The sequence below is a fragment of the Vicugna pacos genome, chromosome 4 (genome assembly GCF_048564905.1).
Source record: "Vicugna pacos chromosome 4, VicPac4, whole genome shotgun sequence".
Taxonomy (NCBI): Eukaryota; Metazoa; Chordata; class Mammalia; order Artiodactyla; family Camelidae; genus Vicugna; species Vicugna pacos.
The window spans coordinates 3,507,874-3,523,415 of NC_132990.1; the positions used below are offsets into that span (position 1 = coordinate 3,507,874).

General features: G+C 37.9%; 1 protein-coding gene across 1 annotated transcript in view; it reads left to right on the forward strand.

The window, feature by feature from the left end:
* Positions 1–939: 939 nt before the first annotated feature.
* ZNF782 (zinc finger protein 782) overlaps positions 940–15,542 on the forward strand; it is a 35,177-nt gene continuing 20,574 nt past the window's right edge. The window contains exons 1-4 of the mRNA XM_072959148.1: positions 940–1,440; positions 2,158–2,332; positions 3,229–3,279; positions 5,926–6,052. Coding sequence (XP_072815249.1) covers positions 3,265–3,279; positions 5,926–6,052 — 142 coding nt within the window. The 5' untranslated portion in view covers positions 940–1,440; positions 2,158–2,332; positions 3,229–3,264. The remainder of the gene's footprint in view (positions 1,441–2,157; positions 2,333–3,228; positions 3,280–5,925; positions 6,053–15,542) is intronic.

Genomic DNA, 15,542 nt, shown 5'->3' on the forward strand with positions numbered 1-15,542 from the left:
ATGGGGAATTTAATATCTTTTATTTGATGTTGATGCACCCAGAATAATGTCTGTTGCACAGCAAGTTTTCAGTAAATATTTATTCAATGAACATATATAGCAACCACTTTCTCTCCATTAGTGATCTTTATGGTAAACTCCATTATGATGGATTTAATATAATATTGATTTAATATAGTTTGACCAGCACTTTTGTGCTTGTATGTGTAATTCATTAAAGAATGACGAAGAACTATAAATGTTAGCAAAAGTGTGCACAGAAATCCAAGATTAATGTAATTTAATGAACAAAAATTTGTTAAAACATTAATAATATTCAGCAGGAAACGATGCTGCTGTAAAAATACCAACAGCTTCCCTATATGCATCCACACCTGCAGTACCTTTCTTCACCCCTGATGGAATCCCCACACTGGGCTCCAGGGCGCCAATTCGGGGCTCAGTGTTTAATGGAATTGTTGGCTGTATAGAAACAGGGTAGAGGTCCCAGGTTGAAAAACTATAAAATTATAGTTTTATAACTATGTAATTTTAATCCTAAATACCTCAATCATCCTTTTTCCCCCCCAAGAATCAATTTTTCTATATAACTCCAAAATTTTTCCACCACTTCACCTAAGTAATGGTAATTTTAATATTATCAATATCAAATTCATATTCAAGTTTCCCCAATTGTCTCCAAATGACTTATGAAAAAGCCGCTATTTCAATGTAGAGCGAAGAGAGGACCAGCCACCCTTTGCATTTGGCTGTTAAGTTCAAGTTTAACCTATTCTCGTCGGGCTTTGAGAAGGCCTGGGCAGAAGACTTTTAACAACGCGTGACCTTAAAAGCGGACGCGGAGGTCTGTGGGAATTGTAGTCCCGAGTCCTTTTGTTTCACCGCGCGGCACCCTGGGAAGGGGCATCTGGGCTGCTTCTGCGCGTGTGCAGCCGTAGCCCCGCCTCCTCACTCGTCCCCTGTGGACTCAAGGGAAGTGGTTTGGCAACCTAGGGGTCTACTCGGAAAATAAGGGGTGCGCACCCGGGGTGAGGGTGCGGGGAGCCAGCTGGGAGGGTTGCATTTGTGCCTAGAGATAGGAGCGGAAAGTCTTTGGGACTCCCTCCCACCAATGCCAGTGTAAGCGCCCGGTCGGGCCCTCATTCTGGGGAAGGCCAGGCGGGGGGACCCCGGCCCTCGGGCCCCCGGGTGCAGGTCAGGCTGTCTGGTTAGGAGCAGGTGCTCGGTGCGGGTCTCAGTGTGTAGGGACCGTGTGCCCGGCCCCGCCTGCAGCCCGACGCGGGAAAAAAGCCCGGGTCGGCAGCGGGAGGGGCGGGGAGTGCATTTATAGCGCCGACGGTGACCATGGATCTGCGGTGAGGACCCGAGCTCTGGAGTCAGAAGGGCCCGGGTAAATTCCAGCTCTGTCACCTTTAAGCAGGGGCGACAAAAAGAATCTGGGTAAGAGTCTGATTTCTCATTTGAAAATGACACTAATAATGACTGTTGCGTGGCGTTGTTTTGAAACGTAGATCTAAGTCATTACTTGTAGAGTAATGGACTTGTACAGACAAGTGCCTGATCCTAAGCACCGAGTAAGTGACAACTGCTATTCTAGTTGGAAGGCACTTTATTCTTCTCATTGGGTGACTTAATGTAACCTCACAATCACTTTAACAAAAACCGAGGCTCAGGTTGGTAGAACGATGTGCCCGGGTCACTAGCTGGCTGTGAGTGAGTTTGGATTCAAGGGCAGGCGTGCTTTATTTCCAATCTCAGGCTTTGTCTGAATATCACACCTGCCTAAAACCGTCATTGTGGCCTTCACAGCACTTGGCAAAGTGGCCTGTCCCCAATTTCCAGAAATACACGGGAGAGTGAATGTGTACACAACCCTCCCATGTGTCAAGTGTGCTCTGGGATTTCCATTGTCTCTTAAGGTCCCTTGGGTCAGACAGAGGTCCCTGGTCCCTTATGCACTGTCAGGTTGTCTGTCTTTGTCTGATTTATAATGAATATCAAGAGTCAGCCTTTCGCTGCTAAAATGAATTTGTTTCTCGGATCCATGCCCCAATTGCCTTGAAATAAAGCGACCCTTGAGAGGTAGGAAGCAGGGAATCTGTGAACTGGAGTCTTACCTGGAAGAGAGCAATCCTATGACCCTATATCTCTCTCCAGAGCTTCAGAGCAGAGGCAGAAGAGCCCGGAAAGGAGCAGATCCTAGATTTGAACGATCAGAAGCATTTCTTAATCCCCCTGCCCAGAATGAGCCAGTCTTGGTGATGATGCCACCTCCAGAAGTCACCAGCCTGTATAACAGTCGGGGGTTCGGGCCAGCCTTGAGAAGAGCAAGGTGAGCGGACTGCTCAGAATAGGCCACTTTGATGGAGAGCTTGTGAGGGTGAGGCCTAGGGATAAGGGATAACCGGGCAGAGGGAGGAAATGCTGTCTCGACGCCCCTTAAATGGCTCCCACTCATTACAGATGCCCCTGCCACATGTGACAGTAGTGACATCCTGACCTCACAGGATCCCAGAATGATGATACATGAAAGGTTTTCCAAGGGCATCTACTTCTAACTCTTTTAAAAATCTTTAAAGATATTGGGCCTGAAAGGTTCAGTGGCTTGTCCAGGGAAACCCAGTTTGTTTGTGACAAAATCAGGAGGGAAACAGTGCACTTCACTGTCTCACAGGTAAGTCACCAAAAGCATTTTATTAAGAGGGCCTTTCAACAAATACATCACAGCTGAAACAAACAATTAGAATTCCCTGCCTTAAAGCATCCCATCTCATTTACTAGGCTTTCTGTGGATTGTTTATACCAGGGGGTAAGTGATGTTACTGAGAAAAATAGATAAATGATGCATATGAGTATTTTTCTGCTAGGTTAGGTTAATTTTAATGAAAGAACAGTGTTTTATCCTTTGGTATATTTAATTCAACTAATCTCCTGTTGTTTTCCTTTGTGTTAATCAGAGGGACACACGCATTATCTTTTAAAACAATCAAGAAACGTACATTCACTCAGTAAGAAACTGTAGATTTAAGCTTCACGGTCATCTCAGAGTCACACAAAGACAAGTGGCGTCGCCTGTACGTGGTCTCTCTGGTGCCTTTTCCAGGCCCAGAGGACCCTATGCCTATAGGGAAAATGATCCCCAACTGGGGTGCTGAAATTTGGGGAGGTGGATCTAGGAGCTGTAAGGCAGGCCCAAATCTCATGACACCTGTCTTTCTGTCTCCTCAGCTGAACCACAGTTCTCTACTCTCCCAAGAGCAGAAAATGAACATACTTCAGGTGAGCCCTTTAATCATCCCCCGCTTTATACTGTAAAGGATTTATAAGGTTCAGCAGGATCCATGCATTAAATGGAAGAAGAGAAATAGATGAAGTCAATCTTGAGGGGAAATATACCCAGGTTTACTGTTAACCGTTAGTTTGCCGTCAGCTTTTGGTAGGTAACCTTTGTCAGGGAAAGTAGGTTCCCTCCAGGTACCAGTTTGCTCGGTTTTCACGCTTGGTCATGAATATGCATTGAATTACGTTGTTTGCATCTTGTATATCTGTTGGAGTAAAGTTATAGCTTATTTCCTTTAATCTATAAATACTGTAAACAGTAAAATGGATTTTCTAATGTTAACTTAAATCCCTGTGTAGACCCTAACTGCTGGTAAGTGTGGTAATTTGCTCTTACGTACCTTTGTAAGACTTTTTGCTAATACTGTATTTAGGATTTGTATTTCTGTACCCACAAGTTGGATTCGACTATATTTTCTTGTTTCTCTGTCCGATTGTGGTATCATGGTCATAGTCTCATAAATGGAAATGAAGCATCTTCCTGCTCCTTTTCTTTAATAATAATTTAGATGAGAAAATTGTGTTACATATAGATTTTGTGAAACTCATTTTTAAATTTAGGCCTTTGAAGACTTTTTGCATAAAGACTTTGATTATTTAATCTATTGGTCGTAAGTCTGTGCTGAATTTTTTTTTTCTGAGTATAACTTTTGTTATTACATTTTCATAGGAAATTGTTCATTTTTATTTATGTTTTAAATGTGTTTTTATGAGCTTGTTGATAAATTCTCTTAGGATTTCGAGGTCTTTATCTGTTATATCAATACTTTCCTTTTTTGATCAGCTTTAAAATTTCATTTTAGTATAGAGGCTGCCAATCAGAGAAGGACAAAGACTGGCCCAGTCTAAAGCTGAGAATTTCTGGGTCTGAGGGTCTTAGTATTTTGTGCTGCAGTGGAACCTAAACATTGGGCACAGAGGAACATATACTTGCCATGTGTGTGCACTCTGCCTCTGCATACCCCACTGTCAGCACCGTTTGCTGACAAGAATATGCTTTCTCCACTGAATGGCTTTGGCACCTCGGACGGAAATTAACTAGTAACCTATGTACAGGTCTGTTTCTGGACTCTGTTCACTTTTGATGGTCTTAATCCTTTTTCTAAAACCACGTTTTCTTGATAAGCGCCTCTTTACAATAACTCTGGAAATCAGATAATATGTGTGTTCCAACTTGGTTCTTTGTTTTTTTAAAGTGTTTTGGATATTCTAGGTCCTCTGATTCTCTATAGAAAGTTTTAAAAATCAGCTTATGTATCTCAGGAAAGCCAGCTGAAATTTTGATTTTGATTGCACTGACTCTGTAATATAGATAAATTTGGGGAGGATTAACATCTTGATCACAGTGAGTCTTCTAATTCATGAACACATCTCTGTGGGGGGTTTTGAGAGTTTTTATTTTTATTCTTTGGAGTCAAAAGTATAGTTTTGACTTACGGTTTAAAAGAATAACTCTTCTACGTTTTGAAGATAGACTCTAATAGGGTAGGAGTGAAAGGAGGAACAATACAGGAGGCTGTTTCTACAATCCTAGCAAGAAGTGATGATCATGACGGTGTTTGTTCCCTTGAGGTGATCAGATTCTGGATGTAATTTAAAGCAGAGCCAACAGTCTTGAGAGTGTGTTTTTTCCACAACCTTGCAAATAAGAGTGTGCCATCACACTTTTGAGTTTTTTACCAACGTGATCGAAAAATGATGTATTTGGTTTTACAAGCTTTCCTCGTCTCATGAGTGAGGTGGAACTTTTTTTGTTTGTAATCGATTTATATTTCTTTCTTGTTGATCTGTTTGTCCCTTACTCATTTCCTATTGATGTGCTGATTTTAATTACTATATCCAGTATGTCTTTATAGCCCTTTTTTAGCAATATAAATTGCAGTTTTCCTAGTTTTTTGTATTTTTGCCTTGCTCGTGACGTTTTTTCTTTTCTTTTCTTTTTTTTTTTTTTTGCCATAAAGTCATTTGACTTTTATGTTGAGCAGTTTTTTCTTTTGTGATTCCTGGATTAACAGTCATCATTAGGGATTTTCTACCCCCCAAAATTGTTCTGTTTAGTCTTCTAGAATGTGATTTTATTTTTTACATTTAGATCTCAAACGTTTTAAGTTTGTCCCGCTCTGTGGTGTGAGATATAGATCTGTCTTTTCCCAGAGGGCCATCTAGCTATCCCAGTGACATTTGTATCTAGCTTTTCCTCACTCGTTTAAACGATGTCGCTTGTATTCAGATACGAACGTGACTCTGTTTGTCATTCTTCCTACCACACACTTTTTCTAGGTCTTGTTCAGTTTAAGCTTGGACATCTTTCTGGGCTCTCCCAGGGCCCTGCTCCTCCTACCCACTTCTGTGTTTATGTTAGATTGTGGGCAATATTGTCCTGCTTTTTTTTTTGTAATCTAATACTGTCTTACCCTCTATCTTCAGAATTTGTATAAAGTTAGTCATCCCTTATAGCACTTTTCCTTTTTGTTTTTAATAGCATTTTTCTTAAGCTCTAACAGTATGCATAAGAGTTAGTTTACAAAATTATTTTCCATGTCTTGATTCTGAACCCTCACCTTGATTAGAAATATGCCATTCCAGGCATCAGTGTCATTCAGAGATGTGACTGTGGAGTTCACTCAGGAGGAGTGGCGGCAGATGGACCCTGCTCAGAGGACCCTGTACAGAGACGTGATGCTGGAGAACTACAGCCACCTCGTCTCAGTGGGTGAGCAGACCTTCCCATGTGACTCGCTCGAGAATGCAGTTCTGTTTTTTCTTTTTTAAAGCATTAATCATTTTTGTTGGTATATATTAAGTGGGAAATAAAATTCAGCACTTTTTAGTGTATAAGTTAATAACTTTAAAAAAAGTTACACGGTAGATTACCATCATTAAAATCCTGATTTGGAATATTTTCATCATCCGCCCAAAATTCCTTGTACCCCTTTGCGATGAGTCCCCTCTTCTCATCCCTACTTCTCAGACCGTAGTAATCACTGACCTGCTTTCTGTTTCAGTAGTTTTTCATTTTCTCAAACTTCATATAAATGGATTTATAAAGTATATACTGTCTTTTGTCTGGCTTCTTTCATTTAGCATAATGCTTTTGAGACTCGTGTGTGTGTGTGTGTGTGTGTGTGTGTGTAAGTATGTGTCTGTGTATCACTAGTTTATTCTTTGTATCCTGAGCAGTATTCCTTTGTGTGCATGTACCACAGTTATCCTTTCGGTTGACAGACACATGGATGTTTTTCTAGTTTGCGGCTATTATGAATAAAGCCACGACGAACATTCACATACAAGTCTTTGTGTCACCATGTTTTCATTTCTTGTGTAAATACCTAGGAGTGGGCTTGCTGGGTCCTTTGATAAGTTTATGTGTAACTTTAAAAGCAGCTGCCAGGTGTTTCCAAGTTGGGTCTACTGTTTTTCCTGCCTATAAACTATGTCTGAGAGTTTTCGTTGCTCTTTATTAACCAACGTTTGGTTTGGTAAGACTTACTATTTTTAAACATTTTAATTAATGTCGAGTTATATCTTACTGGGTTTTTATTTGCATTTCTCTGGTAACTAACAGTGTTGAACCTCTTTTCATGTGCTTTTTACCCATTCATAATCTCCTTTAATCAAGTGCCTCATCAAACCTTTTGTCCATGTTTTTGTTTAGTTTAGGTTTTTTGTTTTGGTTTTATTATTGAGTTGAAGGAGTTCAGACCTTTATCAGAATATGTTTTACAAACATTTTTTCCTCCATCTCTGGCTTGCCTTTTTAAGAAGAAAATGTTTTCAGATTGTTTTTGGTTTTGTTTTTAATTTTGCCATTTACAGGATGTTGTATAAATGGAATCATAGAGTATCTAAGGTGTTGAGGTTGAGATCCACCCAAGTTGTGGTGTGTATCAATAGTTTATTTCTTTTTTTACTACATGGCATTCCGCTCTGTGAACGTATCATAGTTTGTTTAGCTATTCACCTATTAAAGGACATTTTGGTTGTTAATAATTTGGGGCTATTATAAATAAAGATGCTACAAACATTCATGTTCAGATTTTTATGTGAACATAGATTATTATTTCTCTGGGATAAATGCCCAGGAGTGTAATTGGAGTTGTGTGGTAAACGTATGTTTTGTTCTTCAAGAAACTGCCAAACTCTGTCATCAAAAAGACCACAAATAACAAATATTGGTGAGGATGTGGAGAAAAGAGACCCTTTGTACACTGTAAATTTGTGCAATCACTGTGGAAAACAGTATGGAGTTTCCTCAAAAAAGTAAAAATAGAATCACCATATTATCTAGCAGTTCCACTCCTGCGTATATATCCAAAGAAAATGAAAACACTAATTTGAAAAGATATGTGTACCCCAGTGTTCACAGCAGTATTATTTACAACAGCCAAGGTATGGAAGCAACCTAAGTGTCCATCAGCAGATGAATGGATACAGTGGAATACTACTCAGCTGTAAAGAGTGAAATCTTGCCATTTGTAGGAATATGGATGGACTTGGAGGGTATTATGCTTAGTGAAATAAATCAGACAGAGAAAGACAAATACTGTATAATACCACGTATATGTGGAATCTAAAAAATAAGACAAACTAGTAAATATAACAAAAAAGAAACAGACTCACAGATAAAACAAACTAATGGTTACCAATGGGGAGAGGGAAAAGGGGAGGAGCAAGATAGGGGTAGAGGATTAAGAGGTACAAACTACAATGTATAAAATAAAAAGCTAAAAAGATATATTGTACGGCAAAGGGAATATAGCCAATATGTTATAATAACAATAAGTGGAGTAAAAACCTTTAAAAATTGTGAATCCCTATATTGTACACTTGAAACTTATATAATATTGTAAATCAACTATACCTCAATTTAAAAAATAGAAACTACCAAACTGTTTTCCAGAGTGGCTGTGTAATTTCGCACTTCTTTCAACAGTGTGTGAGAAATCCAGTTACTTTCTATCCTTCCTAGTCCTTGGTATTGTCACTCTTTTTTGTATTAGTGGTTGCAGTAGGTCTATAGTACTATCTCATTTTGTTTCTTTAATGGCTAGTGATGTTAAATATATTCTCATGTGTTCATATGCTATCTATATATCCTTAGATAATAAATGTCTGTTCATGGCTTTTGTGCATTTTTTTCTATCTCTACTGGGGTGCAATGACAAATAAAACTATATATCTAAGGTATAAGACTTGATTTTTTATATACATATACATTATAAAATAATTGCCACAATCAAGCTAATTAACATATTCATCACCTGACATAGCTGCCCTTTTTTGGAGGGGGCGGCTGGGAGAGGGTGAGAACCCTTAAGATCCACCCTCTTGGCAAATTTCAAGTATACAATACAGTATTGTTAACTATGGTCACATTTGTGTATTGGACCTTCATAGCTCGTTCCATCTTGGATAATTGAACTTTATACCCCTTGACCAACATCTCCATGTTCCCTATCTCCCAGCCCCTGTAAACCAATATCCTACTCTCTGTTTCTATGAGTGTGACTGTTTTGAATTCCACTGAGATCACACAGTATTTGTCTCTCTGTGTCTGGCTTATTTCACTTAGCATAATGTCCTCTAGTTCTATCCATGTTGGGACAAATGTCAGGATTTCCTTCCTTTTTGTGGCTAAATAGTAGTCTACTGTGTATAGACATACCATTGTCTTCTTTAATCATTCATCTGCCAACAGACATTTTAGATTGTTTCCATATCTTGATTATTCTGACTAAGGCTAGGGTGAGCATGGAGTGCAGATACCTCTTTGAGATCCTGATTGCACTGCCTTTGGACTTACACCCGGAAGTGGGATTATGGGCCCATAAGGTAGTTCCATTTTTAGTGTTTTGAGGAAACTCTGTAGTTTTGCATAATGGGAGTACCAATTTACATTCCCACCAACAGTGTACAAGGATTCCTTTTTCTCCACATCCTTACCAACACTTATCTTTTGTCTCTTTGACAGTCATCCTCTGCAGGTGTGAAGTAATACCTCATTGTGGTTTTGATTCCCATTCCTCTGATGATTAGTGATGTTGAGCACATTTTCATACGCCCATTGGCCATTTGTATGGCTTCTTTTGAGAAAAGTCAACTTCAGTCCTTTGCCGACTTTTTATCTGGTTCTTTGCTTATTTGCTGTTGAGTTGTATGACTCCCTTATATTTTTTGGATATTTGCCCCTAATAGTTATTATGATGATTTGCAAATATTTTCTCCCATCCTGCCTTTTTCACTCTGTTGATTATTTCCTTTGCTGTTCAGAAGGTTTTCAGTTTGATGCAGTCTCACTTGTCTGTTTCTGCCTTTGTTGCCCATGTGTTTGGTGTCATATAACAACCATTGCCAAGACTGATGTCAAGGAGCTTTTTCCCCCATGTTTTCTTTGAGGAGTTTTATGGTTTCAGGTCTTACATTTAAGTCATTAATCAAATTTTGGTATAGAGTGTGAGACAAGAGTCCAGTTTCAGCTTCTACATGTGGCTGTCCAGTCCCCCCAGCACCATTTATTGAAGAGACTGTCCGTTCCTCATTTTGTGTTCTTAGCACCCTGTTGGAGACCAGTTGACTGTAGATGTGTGGGTATATTTCTGGGCTCCTTTATTACTCCATTGGTCTATAACTCTGTCTGCATGCCTTTACCATACTGTTTTCGTTACTATAACCTTATAATATATTTTGAAGTCAGGAAGTATGGTGCCTCCAGCATTGTTCTTTCTCAAGATTGCTTTGGCTATCCAAGGTCTTTTGTGTTTCATATGAATTTTAGGATAGTCTTTTTCTATTTCTGTAAAGATTGCCATTGGGATTTTGATAGGAATTGCATTGACTCTATAGATCATTTTGGATCATAGGGACATTTTAACATTAATTCTTCAGTTTGAAACATGGGGTATATTTATTTATTTCCCTTCATTAGTGAGATTATTTCGTGTTGCTGTTTAATGTAATTTCATTTCATTTTGATGAACTCCCTTAATTAAGCATTTCTTATAAGGCAGGCCTAGTGGTTACAAACTCCACTGGTTTTTCTTTGTCTAGAAAAAGACTTTATTTCTTCTTCATTTGTAAAAGATAGTTTTGCCAGTTTTAGTATTCTAGGTTGGCAGGTTTTTTGTTTTGAATGTGTCACCCCTACTCTCTCTTATTCTGCAAGTTTCCTGCTGAGAAATCTAATAATCTTATGGGAATTCCCTTCTATGTGATGAGACATTTTCCTCTTGCTGCTTTCGAAATTCTCTCTGTGACTTTTGACAATTTGATAATGTGTTCCAATATACTTTACTTTAGATTAATCTTATTTGGGGTCCTTTGAGTTTCATGAATCTGGATGTTCATTTCCCTTTCAAGATTGGAGAACTTTTTAGCCACAATACCTTTTTTTTTCTTTTTACTTTTTTATTGAAATATGTTTGAAATATAACATTGTACAAATTTAAGGTGTGCAACTTGTTAATTTGATACATTTATATATGATAATATGTTTGCTGTTGTAGTAATTAGCACGTCTATCATACTACATAATTACCCTTTCTTTTTAGTAGTTGAAATAGTTAAGTTATAGTCTCTTAGCAAGTTTGATGATTACAATTCAATATCGTTGTCTATGTTTACTCTACTTTGAATTATATCTCTAGGGCTTATTTAATACTCAATGCAAATTTGTGCCCTTAAACAGCATCTGTCGTGTTCCCTACCTCCCATTCCCTGGAAACTACAGCTTTAGTCTCCGTTTTTTTAAGTTTGGCATTTTAAAATTCCACATGTAAGTGATAATCATATGATATTTGTCTTTCTCCTTCTGACTTATCTTGCTTAGCATAATGCATAATGTGCTCAAGGTCCATCCATGTTGTTATAAATCAAATGGCAGGATGTACTCCTTTCTCATGGCTGTGTATTCCATTGTATATATGTAGCGCATTGTCTTTATCCCTTCATCTGTCAATGGACATGTAGGTTGTTTCCATATCTTGGCTTTTGTAGATAATGCAGCAGTGAATATGGGGGTGCATGTATCTTTTTGAGTTAGTGTTTTTGTTTCCTTCAGATAAATGCCCAGAGGTGGAATTGCTAGATCAATCTCATACATAGTTTTATCTTTTAATTTTTAGAGGAGCCTCCCATAGCCTTCTCCATAATGGCTGCACCAGTTTACATTCCCACCAACAGTGCACCAAGGGTTCCATTTTCTCCACATCCTCGCCAACACTTGTTATTTCTTGTCTTTGGTAATAACTATTCTAACAGGTATGAGGTGATACCTCATTGTTTTCATCTGCGTTTGCCTGATGATTAATGATATAGACATCTTTTCATGCACCTGTTAGTCATCTATATGTCTTATTTAGAAAAATGTCTATTCAGATCTTCTGCCCATTTTTAATTGGCTTTTTTTGTTTTTGAGTTGTATGAGTTCTTATATATTTATCAGATGTATGGTTTGCAAAATTTTTCTCATGTTCTGTATGTTGCCTTTTCGTTTTGTTGTTTCTTTTGCTGTGCAAAAGCTTTTAAGTTTAGTCTAGTCCTATTTTTACTTTTGTTGTTTGTACTTCTAGTGTCTTATCTAAAAAATCATTGCCAACACCAATGTTGAGGACCTTCTTCTCTGTGTTTTCTTTTGGGAATTTTATAGTATCTGGTCTCATGTTTAAGCCTTTGAATTTAAGTCCTCTTCAAATTAACTTTTGTGAGCAGTGTCAGTTAGGGGTCTAGTTATATTGCTTTGTATGTGTTTATCCAGTTTTCCTAACACCGTTTATTGAAGAGACTATCCTCCATTGGGTGCTGTTGGCTCCCTTGTCAAATATTAGTTGACAGTAGAAGCAAGGGTTTAATCTAGGATCTCTATTCTGTTCCATTGGTCTGTCAATTTTTGTGCCAGTACCATACTGTCTTTATTACTGCAGCTTTGTAGTATAGTTTGAAGTCAGTAATTGTAATACCTCCAGCTTTGTTCTTTTTCCTCAGGATTGCTTTGGCTATTTGGGGGTCTTTTGTGGTTCTATACAAATTTTAGGATTTTTTAAAAAATTTTTTTGAAGAATGCCATCAGTATTATAGGATTGCAGTAAATAGATAGGTGGCTTTGGGTATGAACATTTTAATTATATTAATTCCTAATGATCGAGGAACACGGATCTATTTGTATTATCTTCTTCAGTTTCTATCAGGAAAGTCTAGTAGTTTTCATTTTAGAGATTTCTCACTTCCTTTGGTTAAATGTATTCCTAAGTGTTTTGTTGTTTTTGATGCTATGGTGAATGGGATAGTTTTATTTCTTTTTCAGAGGTTTCATTCTTAGTGTATAGAAATGCAACTGAATTCTGTGTGTTGGTTTTGTACCCTGAAACTTTACTGAAATTGTTAATTAGTTCCAACAGTTTTTTGGTTGAGTCTTAGATTTTCTAAATATGAAATAGTATCATCTGCAAATAGCAGCAGTTTTGCTTCTTCCTTCCTAACTTGGATGCCTTTCATTTCTTTGCCTTACCTAGTCACTCTAGCTAGGACTTCTAGTACTGTATTGAGTAGGAGTGGTAAGAGTGGGCATCCTTGTCTTGCTCCTGATATTAGATGGATAGCTTTTTAATTTGCCATATGTGGTCTTTGTTATGTTGAGATATGTTCCTTCTATACACAGTCTGCTGACGGTTTTTATCATGAAAGGATGTGGTATTTTGTCGAATTCTTTTTCAGCATCTATTGAGAGAATCTTAAGATTTTTATCTTTCATTTTATTAATGTGATGTATTAGATTTATTGATATGTGTATGTTGAACCATCCTTGCATCCCAGGGATAAATCCCACTTGATCATGGTGTATAATCCTTCTTATGTGCTCTTTAGTTTGGTTTGTTAATATTTTGTTGAGCATTTTTACATCTGTATTCATTGGGTATGTTGGTGTATAGTTTTCTTTTCTTGTGTCCTTATCTGGCTCTGGTATCAGGGTAATGCCGGCTTCATAGAATGAGTTTGGAAGTATTCTCTTTTCCCCAGTATTTTGGAAGAGTTTGAGAAGAATTGGTATTAATTCTTTTTTTAATCTTTGGGAGAATTTGTCATTGAAGCTAGTCCTGCGGCTTTCTGTGTTGGGAGGGTTTTGATTACTCATTCAATCTCTTTGCTCATTATTGATCAGTTCACATTTTCTATTTCTTCTTGATTCAGTCTTGGTAGGTTGTATGTTTCTAGAAATAGCCTTCTACTTGGTTCTCTTTTTATGATTTCTATCTCTTTCTTTAACTTCTCATTTTGTTCATGTAATGTTTTCCTGATTTCATTGCGTTGTCTATTGTATTCTCTTCTAGCTTGATACTCTTCCTTAAAACATTTTTATTTCCTTGTCAGACAGTGTAGATTCCTGTACCTTTGGAGTTGGCTACTTGAAATACATTTCCCTTTGGTGGTGTCATGTTTCCTGTATTTCTCACGTTCCTAATAGGTTTACATTGATGTCTTTGCATGTGAAGGAATAGTAACCGCTTCCACACTTTATGGACTGGATTTAGTAGGGAAATACCTTCACCTGTGGGTGGTACAAGGGGCAGCTGGGTTGGGTGCCAGTTGTGGACTTCAGGAAGATCTGTCAGCTGAGGTCAGCATTCACAAAGACCGTGAGGATTCTTGACAGCAAATGCTGTAAATGTCTGCAGGAAGGGCGAAGGCTGCTGGGGTCCTTGGTGGCAAAAGTTGCTTGATTTCTCCCACTCTTTTTTTTTTTTATGGGGGATGTCTCTGCAAATGGGATCCCTTTTGGTGCAGGGGTACAGGCATACACAGTGGCAACACTAGAGTCTAGAGCTCAAGCATGTGCATGGTGTTGCTAGCGTGGGGAGGAGGGGTGCAGTGGCTCCAGCCCCAAAGGGAGCACAGTGGCATCTCCTGCTTTGGAGCACTGTAGCAGCATGGACTCTAGGGGGCCCCATCAGCTGAGGGAATGTCATAGGCAAAGACTGTGGGTGTCCTCAGTGAAGAAATTTGCAAGTGTCTATTGCAACAGGGCTTTTGGGGTCCTTGCTGGCAAAGCCTGTGAAGGGGTAGCTTGGCTTTTCATCCTCTTAATAAAGTCTTTTGCAGATCCTACATTTTTAATTTTGATAAAGTCCATTTTATCAGGGTTGTGTATTTATGTGTATCTAAAAACACCTCACCGAGTCCTTGGTCTAAAGGTGTTCTCTGAATTTTAAAAGTTGGGTCATTTTACGTTTATATTTAAATCTATCATTTTTCTTAAAATCATTTTAAGTTAATTTTTAAATAAGGCGTGAAGTGTAAGCTGAGATAATTTTTTTACCTATGATTATTCATTTGCACTTCTTTCACTGAGTTGCTTTTTCAACTTTATCAAAAATCATTTTAGTATACTTGGGTAAATCTATTTCTGAGTTCTCTAAATGAGGGAGAGTGCTGCTTCTCACATACTTATTTGTCAATATTGTTTTAGCTGTTCCCGTTACTTTGACTTCATGTATAAATTTTGGAATAATGTCATTATGGTTTTAAAAATCTTGCTTAACGTTTGATAGGAATTATGTTAAACGTATGTTACCGATTTTTTTTACCGTCTTTGCTGTTCTGCAATTCAAAATTCACAGTATATGTATTTATTTAGATCTTTGATTTTTTTCATCTGTGTGTTTTAGTTTTCAGCATAAAAGTCCTATCCATGTTTCATTAGCTTTATACCTCAGTATTTCATTTTGATTGATTGTAAATGTCATTGTATTTTAAACTTCTGTCTCCTTATCAGTTGCTGGTTTATGGAAATATTTTTATACGTTGTTCTTTTGTGTTGACACTTTGCTGAACTTTCCTCAGAGTGGTGAGAGTAGATACATTTGCCTTGTTTCCAGCCTTAGAGGGAAAGCATCTGGCTTTCAGCAGATGATGTTAGCAGGAGATTTTCTACAGATATTCTTCATCAACTTGAGGAAATTCCTCTCTATTCCTAGTTTTCAGAGAGTATTTATCATGAATGAGATATTGAATTTTTAAAAAATACTTTTATTGTGTCTACTGCTGTGATTATGTAGTTTTTCTTATTTATGCCATTAACATGGTGGACTACACTGGCTGATTTTCAAATACTAAACCAGCCTTGCATACTTGGAATAAACCCTACTTGGTCTTGGCATATAATTCTTTTTATTTATTGCTCAGTTATATTTGCTGACAGTTTAAAAGTGGTT